General features: G+C 42.0%; 2 protein-coding genes across 2 annotated transcripts in view; both read right to left on the minus strand.

Moving 5' to 3' along the window:
* LOC138595358 (unconventional myosin-XVIIIa-like) overlaps window positions 1-23,107 on the minus strand; it is a 75,003-nt gene that overhangs the window by 48,265 nt on the left and 3,631 nt on the right. The window contains exons 2-11 of the mRNA XM_069666739.1: window positions 6,891-6,978; window positions 6,434-6,540; window positions 6,170-6,346; window positions 5,807-6,017; window positions 5,572-5,714; window positions 5,331-5,431; window positions 5,120-5,183; window positions 3,798-3,942; window positions 1,013-1,183; window positions 98-188 (exon numbers count right to left, since the gene is read on the minus strand). Of these exons, the coding sequence (XP_069522840.1) occupies window positions 98-188; window positions 1,013-1,183; window positions 3,798-3,942; window positions 5,120-5,183; window positions 5,331-5,431; window positions 5,572-5,714; window positions 5,807-6,017; window positions 6,170-6,346; window positions 6,434-6,540; window positions 6,891-6,978 (1,298 nt within the window). The remainder of the gene's footprint in view (window positions 1-97; window positions 189-1,012; window positions 1,184-3,797; window positions 3,943-5,119; window positions 5,184-5,330; window positions 5,432-5,571; window positions 5,715-5,806; window positions 6,018-6,169; window positions 6,347-6,433; window positions 6,541-6,890; window positions 6,979-23,107) is intronic.
* On the minus strand, window positions 7,711-14,244 carry LOC138599405 (uncharacterized). Its single transcript, XM_069671074.1, has 4 exons — window positions 13,576-14,244; window positions 10,462-10,575; window positions 10,211-10,282; window positions 7,711-7,782 (listed from the first exon to the last, which is right to left on the minus strand). The coding sequence occupies exons 1-4, from the start codon at window positions 14,239-14,241 to the stop codon at window positions 7,711-7,713; spliced, it is 924 nt and encodes a 307-aa protein (XP_069527175.1). The 5' UTR covers window positions 14,242-14,244.

Genomic DNA, 23,107 nt, shown 5'->3' on the forward strand with positions numbered 1-23,107 from the left:
CTTTCATAGAATGATGCAAACGGAACAAATGGAAAACTGTGCTGTCAAATGTCTGACAACAATTTTTAACAACTTCAGTAGACTTAGAAATACTAACCTGTTTATTAAAGAGATGAGGATTGTAAAAAGCTCAGAGTAAAGCCCAGAAGCCATGGCCTCCAAACCCTCCATGGCCGTAGCCTTTGCTCCTGGAATGAAAAGCAGCAAAAGACAGAAATAAATCAGAGACAGCCAGTTTAATAAAAACATGAGGAGTAGCTGAATTAGAAGAAGAAATCTAACAATAAAAGGAGGGGTACTACGTTTGCCTCTAACAGGGTGTACAATAGCATTATATCTGCGCATGTTACGCTCGATGTATTGAGTCAGGGTGTGAAATCGTCTCAGTAAAGACGTGTCAGTTAGGACTCAGGTGTGTTGAAACTGGTCAGATCAAACAGCGCACACTCATGTCTGTGCCTGGTGGCGACGACCACCTGTTAAACTCTCCTAATTCATTCCTCAATCGCACAAAAAAGTGAGTATACACTGCCTGAGGGGTGATTTTCATGCATGCATATGGCTGTATGTGCATGTGTGAGAGGAGGGGGGAGGTTACAGGAAAGGTGAACCAGAGGTGAATCCTGTCCGTCCCTGCTGTGACTGACTTTTAACTGCAACCTCCTCTGCCCTTCAAAGTGTGTCGCCGTGTGGATGGAAGTCAGAGGAAGTGCACATGTGGAAAATCAATGTGAGGCAATTATGATTTCAAGGACAATGAATGAAGAGCGGATCCAGAATGGCTTGTCCCGACATAGTGTGTGTACTTATCTGTCAATAGGCATTGTAAAGCTGTGGTATTCATTACTAAGATAAGCTTTACTTTCTCCACAGCATGCAATTTCCCTCAGGTGATGAGCAGAGGCGTATGTGTGTGTGGAGTGACAAAGAGAAAGAGAGTGGGAGGAGGAGGTGAGGGGGCGTGAGGAGCGTAGAGGAGAGGGTGTGTTTGTAAATGTGGTCTGTGGAGTACCTGCATCTGCTGCGCCGTTTTCGTCAGAAGCCTGGCGCGCGGTGCTGGCTCTGGGCAGGGTGCCCTTGGCCTGGTGCTTGAAGATGGAGGAGGAGAGTTCCTCCAGGGTGCAGCCCAGCAGGTAGGCAGCCTTCTGGGCCCACTCATGACGTGCAAATTGTTTCCTGCCAGCTGAGACACGTGCATGAAAACCTCCATTAGGCCCTTCTGCCAGCCACCCCCGGGCACACGGCTAGACTAGTAGCTTTGTGACAAGCCTATCTCTCTGACAGGGTAGGATTATGTCTCTGGTCAAGCTGACACTGACACAGCTGGTGAGAACATGCACTAAAAGCGCGCTCAAAGTGATTCTGGCTTGAATATATTCGACTACTGAAAAAAAGACACAAGATCCACAAGATTTTACAACAATTGTTTCATGCTGAAGTGATAATTGCCACTTTCATCGCCTCGATAAGGAAAGTAATACTTATCATTAAGGGACTCGATTCATTTATTTGTTGGGAAACAAGTTTCTTTTTAATCTGGAGTCTGAGTGATGGAAACATACAGATATGAGTGCAAACTTGAGTTTTAATCCACCATGGAGTGGTATCTTCTAAGACTGTGAGAGCAGCGGGATTTCACACAGAGTGGTGGGCTCTATCGGTTTCATCAGCGCCGCAGAGAGCCTGCATAATGCTCACACTGATAAGCAGGATGGTTGTAAAGACAAGGGGAGAAATTTAAATATGTGCTTTGATAGATATTCGCCTCCACGGTTGTTTTAATTTTGGTGAAACATCAAAAAGGGGAAATTAAGTTTGTAAATATAACTGAATTAAAGAGTGAGGAGAGTTTGACTCTTACATTACTTATGTTTCATACTTGCTCTTGAGAGGTGTTCTCCCTTTTCTATCTGCACTCATTACGTGTTACAGTACAGGGGAAAGCAAGTTCATCTCAGTGCTGTAATATGTTGCAGTGGATTAGAGATCAGTGCTGCCCTCTTGTGTTCGGCCACGAAGCTGCACCGCCAATGAATGTGTCGACACAGAGTAATAACTTTTATCCCATCAGGCCTGGTTCCTTCATGAGAAGAGCCATGTTTTTAGTGGACGTCCATAAATTACCCTCATCAGTCATTTGCAGATCAGAACAGAAGTTCTTCGTGTCTGCATTCCCAACAGCAGATCACAAATGCGACGACATTCATGCTGAACATTTTAAACTCTTTCTGGATGGTGTTAAACTGCCATGAAAAAGATTGGCAGCCTGCTGGAGGGAATGACTGAAAATAATTTGGCGAGTAATTCCACAGAAGTTAAGACAGAGAATAAAGTGTAAACACACCAGAAACACAAAACACCGAAGCACTGCTACTATACATATCTGATGATTTGTATGTTATTCTGATATACTGTATTTGGAAGCTGCTTCTAAAGCACAACAAGTCAAAACAAGTTAATTGATTGCAAGATACAATATTGTTAGTTATCCATCCATTCATTATCTATACTGCTTATCCTGTTCAGGGTCGCGGGGGGCTGCAGCCTATCCCAGCTGTCGTTGGGCGAGAGGCGGGGTATACCCTGGACTGATCTCCAGTCTATTCTTAGTTAACTTTGCAAAAAAAAATGTCAATCATTTCAGTCAAGTGAAGTTAAATTTATTTATTTATGTATTAGTTTATTTAACAGGGACAGTGCACATTCAGGAACATTGCTGTAAATGTGCCAGAGTTAGCCAAGAGGCTATTTTTTATCTGTAGTCCCTGGATAGATGTTATGAGTCACCCTAACAAACTTTAAAACATAACTTTAAAAAAAGTTTAAAATTTAAATTACAAAGTTATCAAAATCACAATATACAGATCATTTAAAAATCATCATTAAAAACTTTAATATCTTGTTTTGCGGGGGTCTTCATTTGAAAAACAGATCTTCCATCATAAAAAATGACTCTTACTGTTTTTAGGCAACGGGACCTTTCACACTTAATAAGAAATATGACTAAGAGTAACCTCCCAAGTGATGGAAATTGCATTTGACAGCCTCAGGCTTCTTAAAAATGGCTGATATCTAATTTTAAAATGAAAGTCAAATGCCGTGGGAGAAAGATCTATTACTTCAGAAGAAGAAAAAAAACAATCAGCCTGTCTTGCGAACGATTTCATCATACCAATAGCTTCAAAGAAGACAGGAACAAATCCTCATGGTTAAGAGGACTGCTGTTCCCATTAGGCCTCTGATGCTTTCTGATGACAACACGATATGTTTGTCAAGACTTATCGGCAAAGTCAGATTTTTGTTTCCTTTTTTCTTTGAGCTTTAACAATGTTTCCTGACAATTAGAGCTCGGTAGTTTGCCAGTGGTGTCAGCTGATCAATCGTTAATAGTGTTTATCTGATATGATCATTCAGGAAGGACTAGTAAGAGGATCAGACTTAATGTAACTGTAGTTTTAAAGCTGTCCTGTACTTATCATGTACCTGATCAGAATTATATGACAGTAAACAACAACGTCACCCATTTACTTTCCTGCCTACATTTTTTCTTTAAGCTTTAAATCAATGCACTACAGAGCAGCCCACCAACCTGTGCACTGCACAACATCTTGTGCAAATGCATAATTCAGGTATCTGGATTACATCTGTCTTGCATCACACTGAAGATGTTACCTACAGTGAAATAATACAGGCCTTACATTTCTCTAAAAACGTTCATTTATGTTATCTTTGACATTATCCATACAAATAAGCGATGCAGCATTAGAACGGGGAAACCATTTGGTGAGAGGTCTTACCTTTAGTCGCTCCTGCAGCCCCGAGATGGTAGACGGCCCCGAGGATGAGCCAGAAGGCCCTCTGCTCATCACCGCTGATCCCCAGAACCCTCATGGCTGCTTGCAGCTTGGAAAACTGCTGGGAGGCCCGCTGCTTATCCTCAGTCTGAAAGATAGCACATAAACTCAAATACATTTTATTTTTTGCTCCATTCGCGATAGAAAAAAATCCTCTTATAAGTAACTAAAAGTAAGACCGGGAGGCAGGACAGCTTGTCAAATTAGAAGTTGAAATTTGATAAGAAAGAGTGACTTTCTTTGACTATCTTTTAAACACTTCTTAAAACCAATTCTCTGTGGCTGAAGTGAAACAGTAGTAATATATGTATGTTATAGAACATCACATATAGTGCCATATTGTTAATGTTGTTTCAGTGTTATGGCAGCTGACAGATTAAAGCCACATGTTACTTATGCCTCTTTAAGCGATACCAACACAAACTCCTACGTGTTTTGTTCCTACAATCCATTATGACCCTCTGCTATGTGAGAGGAGGTGAGAACCATTATATACAGAGAGGGTCAAACACTTTGTTATAAATTGTTCTAAGACTTTGGACAACATCAGACATTTTATAACTAAATGAAGCACTGCAGGCTATTTCTAATCAGCCCGATATAACTATTCATATATAAATTTAAATTCAGCCTGGTCAAAGAAATCATGTCTGGTTGTTTAAAGGGCCAGTTCGCCAATTTTCAGCCTCAGTCCTATCATGCTATTATGGGGCGCTAATGACATTATGGTAGGAAAAAAATGCAATTTGGCTCCGTGCCTTTGGAGGACGCTATCCGCTTCTCCAATGGGCCCTGGAAAAGCCAGGGAGCTTGCTAAACTACACTTCCTTAATCTAGGACGCCCGTCTCTGATGTCATGTCTCGTTCAATATCATCAGGTTTCAAATGTAGACTGCAGACCCGAAGATTTTTTAGACGATCCACCGGTATATTCTCATCGTATTTTGGAATCTGTACCGCTCTGAGCATTGTCTGCGGCGATCAATGTCCTTGACTGGGAAACTGTAGTATTTCACTCCAGCGTCTCTCGCTGGGTCATTCCTTTCAGAGGGAGGGGCGCAATGCACGCTGGGTGTTGTAGGAATGTAGAATGGGCGAAATCACAAGCTGTTTGTACAACTTTCTCCACAGCTATGGTGCCAATTTCAAATATTGTTGCTTCTATCGATTACAGAGAACACCAGCTTTGTGTGACAGTGGCTTTTTCCAGGGGCGAATTGCTCCTTTAAACAAGGCCAGACTCCTATAATACCAGTAGTATTTACCTTTGTCTGAGGCATGATTCCAAATGCGTGGTTTTCAGCAAAGTGGTTCAGGTGCAGCTCAGTTCTGATGAAGTAACGAGAGCAACGAAAGAAATCAACACCACATGTCTACTATTGTCTTGATCAGGACTAAATCATTGCAACACATCAAGAAAACAGTCCACAGCAGAACAATGGTGAATTTAATGCATGTTGTGCATTTAGTCATGACCTCAGAGAGCTGTCCACTCCAGCCATCAGGTAGTAAAAAACATTGAAAGTTGACTCTCCCTCTGGTCTTCTCGTCACCCTCATCTTCTCCAGAAGCATCGTCTGCAAGGCCACAAGAGGATTAAGATATAAGGATGATCGACATTAACATGTATTATAGGCAGTAAGCAAGTAGATAAAAGTATATATTAGACTTTGTCTGAGATCATAGTGGATAAAAACATAAATGTGTTCATTTGTACCTGGATAGAGGCTGATGTCACCAGGCCTGCCTGGTCGAAGTCCATGGACACAATATGGGAGAAGCGACTAGCATTCCCGTTCATACAGGTAGAGGCATTCCCAAAAGCCTCCAAAACTGTGTAGACCGCCTGCCATTTCTCTGCTGCAGACATCAAAGGAAAGGAAAGTCATTTGGGAGGGTTTCAACAATGCATCAGAGACCAAACACACTTTAATTTCATTATATTTGCCTACTGGAGAATGTTTTGTTGGTGCTGCCAGCGATGGTGACCAGATACTGGATGAGGTGTTGACAGTTGGTGGTCTTGCCACTTCCACTCTTGCCCAGCAGGACAATGGATTGGTCCTGTCGAGTGGTCAGGAGGTTCCTGTAGGCAGACTGGGCCATGCTGTAGATGTGAGGGGCGGTGTCCTCCCGTCTGCAGCCCTTGAACATGTGCATCACCTGAAAAGAAGACAAAGAGATAGTGAGGAGGAGGAGAAAATAGGAGGACAAAATCATAGAGAAGAGGTTATACATATCAATTACTGTCATCATTCTGGTGCTCATATTCATGCTGTTCCATAAGAGAGGTGTCATTATATGCTGCAGCCTACCTTCTCGGAGTACATCGAGGGGGCACTAATGGGGTTAATAACCACCATGTTGGGCCCGGTGTGGGTGTGCACCAGGTTGCCGCCGTAGCGCTGCCTCAGGGAGTGCATCGCGCTCGACTCATTCAAATACTGCAGAGAGGCCAGGTCCTCCACGCGGTCAAACATGGGAGGGTTTGCCTAGGGTTCAAAGTCAGAGGCGGTCACGTACCCACTCAGAGTCGCCTGTAATTGATGCGCTTCAGAGTTGATTTGATGATTAAATACCTTCTCTACATCGTCTTCATCCACATCCAATAAAGATCCATCACTCTCCAGGCGGATTTTCACCTTCCCCTCTGGCAGACTGCCTGCCTGCGTCTTCAGGAGGGTTGCTGAGTGCATCATCACAAAGTGTGGAGTTAATTAATCATGATATATGAACTCGGCCTGAGAGGAAAGATCCATCTTATCTTACATGTCTGATAATGTGCGGCAGGTGTATCCCTATTAATAATGCGTAGGCAGCATTAAAACTGAACGAGTGTTAAAAAAAAAGGCTCAGTCTAATTATATAAAGCCTGAGGTCTAGTCAGGTGTCCTCTTGTAACATTACAACCATTAAAGCATTTTCTAAGCACCTCTATAATTTAGTTACAGCTGCACAGACGGGTTAGTAAGATAAGAATTCACTTTAAAACACTAGTTTGGACACATATACTGAAATAGTAATGTTTCTACTAACCCAAGGAGAATCCATCCTTGTGCACCAGCCATACTTTCTCTGTGTTGTACCAGGCTTTCTCTGCTGTTATCTGCTCCTCGGTCTTTCCCTGTTGAAACATGAAGAACATTTTAATTATCAATGCGTTAATATGGCAAAATCAGTAATATAAAGTGACTGCGGGAAGACTCACAATGCACATCCACCATGATCCTACAAATGGCACTTTCATAAGCACACATTAACATGCAATTTCACATTCACATGAGACACACAAGAGGAACCGATTCAATGGATGGAGGGCTTCTTTTGGTGAGAACACCTGCATGAATTTGTGTGTACTTGTTTGCCTTTCTATGTCACCACTTGCATTCATGTCCATTACACACAAGCCCTTAAAAAGGGAACTAAAGCTCCCACAATTCCTCTTTCAAAGCACCTCTCAAAGCTAGACGAGCGTGCACTGAACTCATTGAGATTGCACTGAATGTGTTCACAAAAAGGACACTACAGACAGAAGGTGAGGTGGGGTGTTTCATTACCACAAGTACATCACAGAGACAAAAATAGGGGCATTGCACAGAAACACAACTGAATGAACAAAACAAACAGTCAAACCAGCTCAGGAGTGCATCATGTATTCAAACACTTTAGGTATCTTTTCTCTCTGGTTCAGATCTACGAACAGCAGGTAGTGATACTGCAACAGGGGCTGTTGGAAGGATGAAAGCCGTGCTTTTACTTTCCAACTTTCCAAGTACATCACACACAAAAACCACAAAAGACATCACTCTGAAACACGGAGGGGGGGGGATGCAACCAGAACTACAATCAGTTGTAGTTATGGGCAGACCTTGGCTGCAGCTGAGTGTGCTGCTTGAAGGATGGCCACAGGATCCTCGGCAGGCTTGGACTGGAGAGGGGAAGGAGCAGAAGTCAGTATTTTTTTAGTTCAACAGCTCAACATTATATTCCATTGCAACATCAAAGTGCACGGTCGAAACAATGCCAAATATGACACAGGGAAAACATTTATTTGTAGATAAGTGTGGAAAAAATCTGCAGCAAGGCCAGCAGCAGTTCGCCAGTGAAGTCAAGCAACGGCAGCAGAAAAGGCAAGTCATTGAAGTAATTCAGCGTTAAAAAAAATGACACTATTATTGCATTAATAAGCAGGGATTACAAGGTGCATTAAAGTGGAGTGTTCATGGGTCTGTAGGGAGATTCACGTTCGGTTACATTAACAGTCACAGTTAACAAGATCAGTTGCACACAGTAAGGTTTAAGTGCAGGAACCGTGCAGCTAGTTTTAAAGCAATGTGATTGTCTAATGCTAATAAACTTCGCTATGGAGAGATAGTAAGGCACTGCATAAAAGGAAATGATGTAATATTATATACATATGTATTGTTCATGAGCGTATTCAGGGATTCCTGCAGTTTTTTTGAGTTACAGACAATTTAATGCTTTTTAAATTGTTTACTGTTAATTCGACTACAGCTTCAGCAACATATGAGTGTACAGAGCAAAAGAACCAAGGCCTAAAAATGTGAATATATAAACGAATTGTAATAAAAAACAGATATTCAGATATTAAAATTAATTTTCAATGTGAAAAAAATCAGCAATACCGCGGCTGTCTCGCAAGCTCTCGCGTGTTCTAGCGTGTTCTCACGGCTGTCTCGCGTGTTCTCGTATGTCCACGCGCGCACTCTCTTGGTTACAGAGCATCTTTGAATGCATCACAACGTCACTTTATACTATGATACGTTAGTGATTAAATTTAGTCTAGCTGAAACAAGCTAAAACAACGTCCGTGTGGCGTGTAGTAATGATGGCGGAGAATTCAAATCCCAGCCCGGCAGGAGAGAGAGAGATTCTCACCCGCAGCACAATAGATCGGTGTAGTTACGTTGATTTTTTAAAAAGGCATGTCTACGTTTAAATAAATATACGTCGCAGCACAGCTCGCTCGGAGCGATGAATGTCCATTCTACCGTAACCTAATAAAGTTTATTTTACATAACATGACATATTGCACAAAAATAGATATTCGAATAGTTCGAACCTTTTTTACTGTGCGTTCACACCGAACACGAATAGATGCGAATCTGCCAGTCCATACAAAGTCAATGCAATGAGCCGGGTAGACGCAAATTCGCGTCGGGCAATGCGAATGATGTGACGCAAATGACGCGAATGCGAATTTGCGTGAGTTGAAAAATTTAACTTCCTCTGCGAATTCGCGTCTCCTGGTGTAGCGAAAGTTTATCAACATCAAGATTCTCCTGACGCCGTTGGTAACCATGGAGATAAGCCCCACTTCCTCTCTTCCATTCTGGAAGCAAAGGGCGAATATTCACCTGTTATCTGAACGAGAATTTTGATCCGGCAGTCAAACTCGAGGCAAATATTCGCTTTGTGCTCGGTGTGAACACACAGTTAACACACAGGAATAATTGATTATTTTTTGAAAGCACTAATACACAGCTGCATGTTCTTTCCATTGTAAACTGAATGCAGCATTGGTAAAATCAAGCAATTATTAGTCTTTTTGAGACCTCTAAAACCTAGTCAAGAATCCCTGACCAGTCTTTTGTAACCACTGGTTTATGCCACTTCACTACATCCTGGGCCCATGAACCCAGAATGAATCCCAGCCAGCAGAGAGGGGACAAAGACGAGCGAGCAGGCACAAACAAAGAGGAGTCAGTAGAGGAGAACAAGCTTTTTAGACTCCGGCGCTCTACAGGCGAGGGAGCGCGGCGAGCTGCCCGTGGAGCAGGCTGTACCTGAGAGGATTTGCGGCCTCTGGCACGCTGGCCATGCAAACAGCAAAGAGGACGGCAGCAAGTCAGGATCCAATGACCCACAGAGAAGCAGAAGGAGAGACATGGGACACAATTTCAGACAAGAAGAGGTAAAATAGAAGCAGACACTACAATATGGTCAAGCTCAGCAGATACATCGTCACACAGTACGGCTCCTCTGGACCTGATAACAGATAATACTATAGTGAGAAGAAGAGGGAGGCAATGAGCGTGAGACAAACAAAGAGCTAAAGCTGCTTCAATTCATTATCAGGAGGTGTACAAGTCAGCACAGAGGGTGCACTGATTCATACTGTGGTGTTTTCTTGGTCTCCGATTTCACACTAGGTGGACAACAACACGTCTGTAACCTGAACCCTATTGGCAGAGGGGCAGCTTGGGACAGCCCAGCGTGGACCTGGGTCCTTTTCGGACACATAAGCAGTTGGCTCAGGCTGCTCACAGGGAAAGCCTCAGGAAAAGCATGGCAGGTGCAAACCAAACAAATAAAGACAGAGGGAGAGAAGTTACATGACTGCCATCCACCGTGAAGATCCTCTTCACCCGCTTGTAATCATCCTCGGAGGGAATCAGCTCAGGGACCTACAGTCGGATAGCAGGAGCGGCAATTGCAATCGGGTAGCCAGACATTAAAATCAAAGATCCAGAGGTAAAAGCCTTAATTGTCCACTTAACTGAATACTGAGTGGTAACATAGCTTTCCATGTAAAAATAAAAAGGCTAGTTCTTTGAATGTGGGAAACACACACGGTTACGTGTACCTTTGCAGCATGGTGAACACACACCTGTTCATTGGGTGACGTCTGAGCCGGGGACAGAGCAACAGGGGACGGCTTACCGTTGGAGACCGCAGAGGGACAAGACGTCTCCTTTACCTTTACACGATATATTCAAGTATTCACAGACACACAGTTTGACAGACAAAGAGATGGGGAGATGACAATGAGGATGACAGTTAGGTTTTAGTTTGGTAGATTTCCAGAACTAAAACATCAATGGATTTTTGTTGCCTCTAATTTAATTTTCCAACCGATTCGATGAGGAAATGAGTTTAGGAAAATGACTATTAAAGAAAATTGAATCATTAGGCACGGCAGAGGAAGAAGAATGGTTCAAGGCTTGTGTTTGTTAGTGATTACTTAAGCAACAATCTGTTTAAAATGAGATCATTTAGCCTGGTCTCAGCTGAATTTCTACACAAGTGCACCAACATTCAGGAATCTGGGACATGCACCTGAAATCAAATCTTTATTATCGCATGCAGGACTAATATTTCCACTTTACTCCCCATTTAGTCCCACGGCTGCTGCTGTTTGCATCTATTTCAAGTTAAAGTCGTGCTGCTAAAACTTTTTAATCATGTTAAAATCATTTTTATTACACATTTTCTCTCTAATGTAAAGTGATAAAAGTAAGAAATTAAAGCAACAACCATACAAAGACTAAAAGGGAAAACCAAGTACTTCACATCTAATCCTGATAGTTTAATTATATCTAATGTAATGGCTTAAATTTGCCGTTATAAACAATAGAAAATGGAGGGAAACGATGTTAAAACGTAGCACCAGAGAGATCAGAAAACTATCTCGCTGAACAGCACAAACCTGCAAGAATGCTTCATCACAAACTTGTATTTCTAACTTAATACTGGAAAGCCTGAATCTCTCCCTAAAGCTGTTAAAAACACAATATCCCTCAGCAAAAACTACCTGGTGCATATCTCCAAAATCAAATCCCTCCGTGGCCAAACACCCAACTGATCGCCAGATTTCATGGACATCTGTTAATAACATTTTTGGATGGCCTGCAGACAGACAGCATGGCCGAGACTCTAAATGACAGGACAAACGCATAACCTTGTCTGAGGAACAAATCGAAAACAGGGACCGTGGAAGTCAATACGTTTGAAAGCAAAAGGACAGCTATACAAGTACAAGTTTAGCTTAGCTGAATTTAATTACTGCTGTACCCATCTGAGCTGCATATGATGCTACACGACCAACAGTTTTCTGTTCACTTGTTTTAAAAACGGGCTGATTAGTTTACTCTGTAACAATGTATCATTTAAATTCTCATCATGCCTCCTGTTTCTTTTAAAAGCATCCAAAAAAGGTCCCTAAAGCCCCCGCCTCGGCAACTTCAGTGCTCAGCCTGCAGCAAGTGACAGTAATGAGTCACAGCTCAGTGCTCGCAGACAACTCAGACTGACCGGAGTACTGGAGAGCCGGCCATTAGCACATCCTTACACCCACTGATGAAGTCTGATCATGAGCTGGAACATGCACTCCGCTTCTCTTTGCTTATTTAAGGTGGCTTCATTATATCCAACATTACAAAGACGAGATACAGCCTGTTTATCAGGCCAGCTGCTAGCTGATGTTTATTGTGATCAGTAACTGACATCAACTTTAGGTTTCTTTCAAGTTAAAATTATGAAGAGGTTGTTATGTATGTATATTGATTGTTTGTATTGTTTGCTTGTGTCAAGCTTGGCCTTAAAGGGGGGGGGATTATGCTAATTTTAAGCTTCATATTTCACTCTGTGATACCTGTGGAGGAGCATAGCAAAATCCTTGCCTCACACAGGTGCTCTGTGCAGGCCCTCATACAGCCTCTGCATCCAACGACTCAGTCAGCTCTGTCCCTTTAAGAAACCCCGCCCCTACAGGCCCATTTTCTACTGATTGGCCAGCTCTCCAAAGACTGCTGAGGCTGCACTTTAAAGTGCAGCGTGTAGAAAAAACAGTGTGAAACCTGGCGTTCGCAGCAGCTGAGAAGCCTGGGGATTACTCCGACATACTTTTACCTGCAGATTTGTAACTTTATAAAGCAAATAAATCAGCTTTGCAACAGGTTCCCTAACTACAGCTCAACTCACATTTTTAATAGTCATCCAGCAAAAATAAATAGAGGTTATTTTACTAAAGAATACATCCCTCACACAACAAACAAAGTCTGTCCTCCTCTGGGGTGGCATTACACCTGCTAGTCTCTGACGCTTATAGTAATGCTTCTGAAAATAACTGTGCACACAGCTTACTTTGTCTTTTGTTCAAATTATACTTCACATAAGGTTCTTCAAAGTAGTATGCTTTTTAGAGCATTTAGAATTTGTTGTTTATTTCATACATCAACAGACCATTCTTCTAAATATTGCTCCCAATATCCTGTGTATCACAAAGGAAAAAATAATTCAAATAAAGTATGGATTTCAACTATAGACTGTATAAAAAGATGGACGACATGACAGCTCCCTAAAAGTGAAGCCAAACCCTCTCTATCGCCCCCTGCTGACTGGCTGCAGTATAGGCCCTAAAGCCCGCCTCCTCCATGTTAACAGATGGGACATGAGTCATATTATAAAATCAAAATACACATCAAATTAATGTTTCTCAAACATGGTTTCTGTCATTATAGTTAGTTCTTATCATGCTGATTTATGTCCAAGTGTTCATTTTCTGACAAGTTTATTTTTAATTAGTTATTTGATGCTGTCAAAAGGATGATTGACAGCTCTGTTGAGAAATACGGCTCCTGCAGTCGATCTGTTCCAGATTTAACATAGTAGAGGAGGAACAGCGAGAGGAAGCGTAACTAAAACAATCACTACAGTCACTGAACGTCTGCTTCAGACCAACACAAAGAAGCTGTTATGCTGTTAAATACGCCAACGGCATATTTAGATGGAGACGCGTCATCCATCTTTATATCCTTTATATCATCCAGAGCAAAGCATAGTCAAAAACAGGACAACCATGTCATTTATAGAGTCATGTATAAGTCTGGATCTTTGATATGAACAGTTATGTCTGTGTTATTGTCACGCAGCATGCTCCACCCAGAGATTTAGGTTAACATGCACGATTTTCACTCACTACTTCCGGTTTCTTCACGGCGACTATACGAGGCTTTGGGATGAACCCTGCAGGCGGGGCCAGGGGGTCTGTCTTCGTGACAGGGATGAATCCAGGAGGTCTTGCCAGGGGAGTCTGCTTTGGGGGCACAGGACTGGGTTTTCTGGCAGGGATGAACCCCGGTGGAGGAGACAGCAGATTCTGTTTGGGGGCGGGGATGAAGCCAGCAGGCGGGGCTAGTGGGTCGGGCTTGGGAGCTGGGAGGAACCCAGCTGGAGGGGTGAGGGGGTTAGACTTAGGCGGTACAGTCGGCATGGGAGTAGATGTGGCCTCTTCTGTTTTTTCCACCACTGGTTTTTCCTCCTCTTCCTCCACATTGTCTTTCTCCTCCTCCTGCTTCACCTCTTCTTTCATGTCTTCTTTGCGGTCCTGGTTGCGGGTTCGAGGCCGGTGGTCCTTGGTTCTGCTTCTGCCCATTAGGCTGGTCAGACCCATGGAGATATCATCCTTGTCCTCCCTACTCGTTCTGGTGGTTTTGAGCACAGAGTCTGCAGATGAGGTCGCCCTCGCAGACTCAGAACCAGCAGCTTGGTTCGTCTCTTCCGTCCCAGCGGGGACCACACGTCTAACAACTCTCCTCACGACCCTCACCACCTTTTTACCGCCCAGCTCATCAGGACCGCCCATGGCAGCGTTACTATAGGACTCTTCAGCTGTCGATGCAGTTAACTGTGGAGCACTTCCTGTGTCTAGCCCAGGTGTAGTGACTTCCTGAGTCTGACTACTCTCTACATCAGACTGGATACAAACAGAGCAAGGCAGACAATACTGTAGATTATTTCCATGGTTCACACATATAAACTGTAAAAGATTTCAACAGCAAGTCTAGGCTCAGGAACTCTTTCAAATGGTTATTCACATATGGATTCATATGAGCTTCTGTGTTTCGATTGTGTATCCCACCATCACTGCCACTAGTATGCAACCACATGTGTCAATGTATGTTATCAGCCCATTTCATTCAACATTTTCAAATCAATTCTCACATTGGAGCTTATTAGCGAACTGTCAGGATGCATTCAACACGTTTATCACACCTCAAGCATGCATACGGTGCATTCAGGTAAGAAACACTACATGTAAACATTTCTTTTTTGTTTCCAAGCTTATTCCACAAGGCCCCATTTAGATTTAAATGCCGGATTAAACAGCTGGCAGAGTACTGATATTTCATTTAAAAGTGCTGCATAGTTATATTTTTCCTTTTAAAGCAGGAAGTTAGGGACTTGGCTGATATTGATTTGCATTTACGGTAGCCAACAGTGCTAGAACACATACACAGTGGCGACCCATTACTGCTAGCTAGCTTGTAGGCCCTGTGCTTCACTGGGGGAGGGACATAAACATTAAAGAAAGGGATCCATTGGATGCTAAATTGGTTTATTCTCCCAAGTGCACGATGGATTGTTAACATCTTTGTACGTTTTCCAAGGAAATACAACCCACTGAAAAATCATTTGGACTACGTTCAACTTTTTTACTACAACTTTAGTTTGGAAAAATACTGGCATAAAGGTGCACACAGTGAAAATCTTGAAGATTTTTATTTAAATAAATGTCTAACGCCGAATGAGATAATACAATGGTGATTGAACCGATGGCCCACTGATGAAAGCCTTTGCATTTGCAGTATTACAGACTGGTCGTCTGGCAAAAATGCCAGAGAGGGTAGGAGGAGGAGGAGCTAAGCGGCTGCTTTTCCGGTCTCTGCAAGTGTCGCGAGTAAACAGTAATCTACTATGGCTGAACAAACAAAGAAAAGATCGATGACTACAGATACAACTTTAAAAATAAGTGAAAATCCAAAGAAAAGAATCAAACTCGACGCTCAGATGAAGGCAAACAGTCTAAAAAGGAAAGCGACCGTCAGCGAGGAAAATCAAGAGTTACAACCGGAGCCAACCGTGGACGTCACACAAGCAGCACTGTCTGGATATCTGCGAAGTGTGCTCCCGCAATTACCGTTTATCACCATAGGTGCCGCCAAAGAGAATGAAACTGAGATCTTCGAGAATATCACTTTCATCTGAACTTTTAAAATTGACAGGAATATAGTTAAGCTTCAATTCGGTCAAGACTTCTTTGTGTTGTTTTAAAGAAATGTAGTTCTGCAGATCTGTAGTTGTAATTCTCATCTATATCCCTTTATCACCATTATATAAGTGGATTAAGACAGGTGGACACTGTGTTTCAGTCAGTGCACCAAGAGGGATTTACAGTGCACAAAGAAGAGACTAAATGTCCTCAATTAAACCCATGCATTAGTCATCATTTGGAAAAAGCTGTTGCCCTGAGAATAATGAACATCACCTCACAACCTCCCAGCACAGTTAATTCCTGATTAAAACTGTATTTGTCATCACCCGTTCCAAAGTTCAACACATTGCTATCTAACTCCTGAGGACCATGCAAAAACAAATGGACTAAAGTGTGCAGAAGGTCGTAATCACAGCCATTTCTTTTTTGTTATGTTGTACCACAGCACAGAAAACAGTTTGAATTAGTGCCCAAAAGCATGCAGATGGAGTAAACTTACATCTGGCTTCTCAACTTTAACCTACACGAGAGGAAGCAACACAAACAAAGATCAAACCACACAGTCAGACCAAAGCTTTAGTCGTTCAGCATATAGGCCATTTAAAAAACTCAACAAGCAACAGCATGCAGATCTTCACTCAAGAACAAAAAAACACCAAAATTCGAGACTTCCCTTTTGCTCCCAGAATGAAAAGCGTGATTTGTACGCCATGGTGACAGGCCAGAAGTCATGGAACAAGCTGGGCGGCGTGGAGTGTAAAAATATGGAATGGAGATAGAAAAGAAGAAGAGACAGCCGAGGAGACGAGGATGCACTGTGTGGAGCGATGGAGAATGGGAATTTAAGGGTGAGCGGTGGGATACGGTGAACTTGTTTTCTGCACACAACAGGTCATACACCAACAGGGCAGTGGGACCATGCAGCACTGAGGACACATGAACAACAGGATGATATCTTCACACTACAGGACACAAGAAGTGGAAAACATGAACATGAGGATCCAATAAGAACAAAAGTACTAAAGTCTGTTTTCATTAGCAGTGGTTTAATATGTGGGCCTCTGTATGTAGAATTTTCTGATTTTGTGATCACACAAAATCAATCAGAAAACAAATGACTATTCCTGCACAAATTAGAGTTGCAGTAAAACACATTAAAGGCAGCAAAGTTAGAAAGTCTTTAGAAAGCAATCAAACAAACATAGTACCAGTCTGGCTACCCCAGAGAGGGTGGTCAGCTAGAGCTACTTAGAAAAGAAGCTCAAACTTTGTAAAGAACCGACCAAATTGACAGTGTACGTGTGAGAGTAATTTTAAAACTTACATGCAAGCCACTCAGTAGAAAATACTTTGTCTACTTTTGCATGCAAGAAGCAGAAATTTGTTTTTGACTTGTGTGTACAATTATATGCCATATGAAACACAGGGTAACACATTAACACAAGGCGGCATGTTTAAAACCATTCAAAGCACTTGAAACACAACATACTTCATAAAAAAAAACTGAATAAAAAACATACAACAATCGGGGATTTTTTGCCGATATTTTCCAACCCTTTTTGCTGATTATCGATATATTAGGCACATGTTTTTTTCCACCTAATTGCAACAGAACATCAAGTCTCCCCTGTAGTGGAATTGATGTCATGCCTACTCTTATTATAGTGGCCACCTTGCACCCTTACTCACACTTGACGGAAGAGGCATGGAGCATATCTGCCGATGCCGATATGTCATTTTTCAGCCATGCCGTGCCGATGATATCGTGCATCCCTACTTTGCCTTACTTTTGACACCCAGCTTCTCATACCATGATACGATGTGAAAAGTGAGTATACTTTCAATTATTGATTGGTAAACTCTATTTAAAGTGCAATTTCTGAAGTCAAAGTTGCACAACTTACGCAGCAGGAAGAGTCTTTGCTGTGCTTTTTTGTAAATGAATTCAACATGATCAGAAAAGATAAAAGACTGGTCTAACACTGTCCCCAGGTATTTAAAAGTGCCAACTAGCTGCACCTCATGGCCTTTAACTCAACTGAGTTTATTTCAAAAAATGTGTTAGCACTATTACAGAATCCAACAAAGTAAAATACCCAACTGTGCATGTGAAAGTGCAGGGAACATCAGCTTTTGTTTTGTATACAGCGTCCATCAGTCAGACCCCAAGCCAGGATTATTTAGTAAGCAGTATAGCTTCTATAATCAATATTAATATTAATACCTATTTCAAACTATGGTGATGTATTTTAGCACAGGTGAGCTTCCTGGAACCCTGAGACTTCAACCTGTGCTAAATAAAGAATCTCATCACAAAGAAAAATTTTGAAGTAATGTTGTGTTTTTGTCTGAAACTGATCTTTCAGGGCCCAAAATTGTGATCGTTTTATGTTACAGTAAACAGCAATGACTTAAATTAGTTTACTTGAATCACTATGCAAATATCAATGAAATTTAACTACCAGCATGCCACTGTAAAGCTAGCTAAACTACTAGTTTAAATACATGTGGTTCACGAGGCCTCAACACTGCTTATACATCATTATACTCAGTAATCAGGCAAACATGCGACTTGTTTAAATCAGTAGAAAACCTACTTTTAATAAACAGTTTAAACTAAAAATTGGCCTTTTACTCAACGTGGAAACAGCACAAATAAGTCACACAGCAACATGTTTCACCATCCCTGGCCCTGCTTTCATCAGAGTCCCCTCCTATAAATAGTTTCAGCAGCAAAGGAGGCCATTCTGAGACGCCAGCAGAGCCCAAATGGAACTGCTAAGCAGAGCATGGACACCCTGAGCGGTTTTCACTGCCCACCACACACATACACACACACACGTACAGTCCACTAGAGGCCCGAGCCCATTACCTTCTCTCCAGGCCTGGTTAACCTTCCAATCTTCGAGCTGTGGCGTCAGGGCCGAGGCAGGGTAAGACCTGGGTCTGCAGAGAGCACACGTTCGCTAGTCCTGAGTGAGTGGGAGGGCAAGCTCGAGGGCGGGGTCACAGTCGGCAACAGCCACAGTAAAGCTGTGGTCGGAGGAGTGGAGGGGGGGTAATGTGAGAGGAGCCGGTCGGGGGATAGAAGAGGGACAGCTGCTGAGATACAGAGGGGCTATAAATAGAAGTTGCAGAACGACATCAATTAACACAGTCACTTTTTCTGCCACTCTCTCCTCCTGGTGACAGGGGATCAGTGAGGAAGTCTTCCTATCAGGTGATAGACAGACTTTTATAGGCCCTTCCTTTGGAGGGGACACAACAACTACAATAATGCAAATAGGAGATGACACGACTATGACTAAGTGCAACAAATCACGACTGCAAACAGGCCCAAAATTCAATAAAAGCTCGTTCAATTTTCTATCTGTTTAATGTGAAGAATGCACACTGCAAGAAACCTGTTCAGTCACAGCAAAGGAAGCCTCTGATAGGGAAACCAGTTCTCTCTATGCAGCTAAAGTAATGCACACATTAAGACAGATAAACACGCAAACACATGCAAAGAACCAAAGCATAGAGCTACTACGTAAGGCCACAACATGCGTTCAATATTTGAGGAAACCGTGTCTGTTACACCACAAGAGGGAGCCGTTTACTAATGTATGAGTTCATGTCACAGAGGGTTCTGCTTAAGCACACTACTGACCTAAATATGACATATTAAGAACCAAACAAGGGCTGCAGGACCGGATCACAAGATGCATGATTCTAATCATCTTAAAATGAGACCAATCGGATGCAATTTTATATCTACAACATCATCCAAAACAAACAAACGTTTCACGTTAGAGTGAAAGCCCCGTCAGTGCTGCGTTGCTGTAAAACCAGTTGTGTGAAACCACTCTTGTTGGCGAGTTGCCTGGAGGTAGGCATGAAGCTCAGTGGTGCCATAAAATGTAGCAACAAGAGGAAGACAGAGAAATGTAGCGACATGCTCAGCTCAGTCCAATTCTGGCACGCTTGTTTCCATTTCATGAACTCATTCACAGTTTAATTTATCAAATAACCCTTATGGACAAAGTAATAATAACAAAAGATGTTTGTTCAATTAAATGATTGATTTGATTTTCCTATTTTAGACACGCATAAATATAGCCTTCATGCAAAAAAAAGTTATTTCTTCCTCGTGGTGAAATCAGGAGCGCACATATTAGTACTCAGCAGGACCCAGGCGAACACACAGCCTAGCTGCTCCATCTAGCACAGTCTGCTAATCCCCAGAGTCAGTTACTGGGACACAGCATCGTGTGGGCTGTTTGTCTAACACACGGTTTCTGCAGAGCAAAGATTAAAGACTCTATACGCCATAAACACCGCTGACTATTTCCCTGTTAAATCCTTCAATACTGGGATATGCGTTTATATGTATATTTAGAATTTGTTTTATCTATGATCTATTTTTTTTTTTACTTAATTTGGGTTGTAGTCCATGTTTTAAAAGGTAGAGCTGACCAGAAGAACAGATAGATACGAGGAACATTTGAATGGGAAAATCTGCACACAAAGATGTGACATTTATTGGATGAAGCTGGTCATTTCAAATTAAAATCATCTGGTGTGTTCCAGGAAAAACAAGCGGAAATCAAAGAGACATTTGACCTCTGAAAATTCCAGGATGTGACCCAGATTTTACTCAGTTGCGGTAAATAGGGCTGAAAATCAGAACTTCTTTCCCGAACGGGGGCTGCATGGACAAGATTTAGCAGCAGAGAGTTCAAACTCGATGTGATCTCACCTCCTGTGTTTAGGAGTAAGCAGAAAGTCAGAGTGGTCCAAATTTAATAAACAGTACGTGCACAGATCCTGGATAAGACAGAATTGCTAGCGTCAGTAAAACAGAATCATGTTTATGCATTGTATCTGCTGGTAGTGACATTAATAACAGCATTATATAACAGATAATGAGGCTCAATAAAAATAGCTGGTGGTTGTGGTTGACAAGACGAGGGTGTGCCTGACAAGTGTCTGTGTCCCATTGACTGACAGTCATTGCATCAGTCACACACCCAGAAACTTCAAGTATGTCTATTTAAGTGTCTCAGACTGCTGTCGACAGTTACTCTTTACATGAGAGGTCAACATCTGATACTTGAAACTCCATAGAAGTATTAAATTATGAAATATTAACAAATAGAGATGAGGAAAAATTACATCTTAAGTACGGCTTCTAACCCAACAGCTTTACCCTTGAAACCTCTAATCCATGTGCTAACGCTCCTCTGCTACTGAAGCATCAACCCACCAAAGGGGGATGATGTGATTTAACTGGGCGGCTTGAGGAGGAGATTACACCACTGCTAATTTCCTAGTGATAAAACTGTGTCTGCAGGAAGACAGGAAATTCATGCGATGAGGGAGAAGTGATGCGCAGACATTAGATGAAACATTTGGTGACAGCAGCTCGGACATGGACCACCCTGACATCCAGTTTAACTGAAAGTAAACAGGTAACATTCGCTTCTGGGATATTATTGAAATATGAAATGAATCCACCGTTTCCTGTTTGCTGTTTTGCTATCGTATTTAAACTTTATTTTCAAAATTAAAAGTGGTATTGTCAGCTTGGGCAACCAACTTTTATTAACTACAAAATGAGAGGACTCTTACTTTGAAAGGACCGAACCAGGATATAAAGTCATTGTGCAAATATTGATATTATGTGCTTGTTATTCAATATGGACACATGCACAAAAAGTGGCAAGCTAGCCCTGCCAAATAGACTCAGGCGTAATATAACTGTAAATTGGCAATTGGTGCTCATGAAGTCACAAACCAGTTGAGGCCCTTTTGGCACCACTAGCGCCCTGAAAAAAGGCATCTCAACTTTGTTTCATAATCCTTTCAGCCAATTGATTTCCCTCAACCAGCTGGAAAATTGAAAACTTGCCTAGCAGTCCCCTTCCCTACAGTAGGTCTACGAGACAATTAACAGACACAGGGTATCACAGCCCCACTTTTAGAGTAAGTACTTTTACAGTATACAGCAGGATCCCCTTTTACTAACTGAATAAATAAGCACTCATTTAGAGCCTTGTTTAGACACACAGGATAAGTAGATCCTCCTTTAGTTCCGACCCAGACTGATTTGTGTTTTCTTGAGCTTTTAAATTCTGCAAATCTTTCACCTGATCGATAAAACAAATCCAGCAATAAAGGCAGGAACTGAGATATGAATCATCAAATTGTCAAATGTTGAAAATGCCACACTGCTATTTCACTAACTTGTTTTCTCCACAATTAGATGCCCTATGACCCCGAGACCCACTCAGACCTCCAATGCCTCCTGTCAGTCAGTGTTGGTCTGACTCAGAGGTCACGGTCCCAGTGTCTCTGATGAAGGGCTTACACTGAATGAGGGAGGAAACTCAAAGCTTTGGAAATAAAACAGAAGATTAGTTGTTCTGGCCTCATGTAATGTGGACAGTGGCTGCCACCCAATGGACAAAAGGTTCATGTGCTCTGCTGTCCAAGAAATTATGTAATTAGGGCCCAGAATAAATGTTGCTGCACTTCTTTTTTCTATAGAGAATTATTCTAAGACTGATCCTTTGAAACGCTAACAAGCTAAAGTTTAATATTATATTAATTATTGCCAGAAATAATGGTATAAATAATGAATTCCTTCTTTTCTTCAGGTGCAAATGTGAGGTAGAGTATGTATTCTGCAGCCTAAAGCAAGCCTGACGATACTGTAATCAGAAACCATATCATGATAAAAACACAAAGAGAGAGAGGGAGCTCAGGTGTTCAACTGATACCAAACCTGAAAGGTAAGTTGCTGTCTAATTACAGGCTTCTATTTATTGTATTCTCACTGCAGGCCTTCAGTTACACAGATCACAGCCGGTCGCCTGGTAATCTCACAGTGACGACAAGACTCCAGGAAGTCACAGCACCCAGCCAAGAAATACTCCAGGACAGACTTCTCTGGAAAAGCCCAACTAGAAACAAGGGTGCGTAGAGCAGACAGATACGTATCCCTCACCGATATCCCGCAACTACTGAATTGTCTAAGCGACAATATTGTCCAAAAATTATACACTGATATACTCATGTTGCGAAAGTGTACGTTTTAATGTGTAGTTTGATGTACCATATTCTTTCATTCTTTATACACTTTTACATGTTCAGAGTAAGTGGAAAGAAAACTGCCAAATATAATGGTGAATGCAGAAAATGGAGCGAGACAGGCAGAGAGAGACAAACGGACAAGAGGTCAATTACAGCACTCCGGTCAAGATTCCTATGGTCACGGAAACAGCTTGATTAAACAAGTGTTTTCAAGGCCTGGGTCCTGGTCTGGAAAAAGTCTAAAGTGGATCAACTCACAAATAAAAATATATTATTTCTTTCCCTAACAAAAAATTATAAAATTAATCTCCCTATTTTGGTGAAATCTTTCATTTTAAGCGTTTTAAGGATATTATGGAAGCTTTGTGAGTGAGGCCTT

Source organism: Semicossyphus pulcher, unplaced genomic scaffold (assembly GCF_022749685.1).
Source record: "Semicossyphus pulcher isolate SPU_LCO1_2020_fin unplaced genomic scaffold, fSemPul1.0.p SCAF_10, whole genome shotgun sequence".
NCBI lineage: Eukaryota > Metazoa > Chordata > Actinopteri > Labriformes > Labridae > Semicossyphus > Semicossyphus pulcher.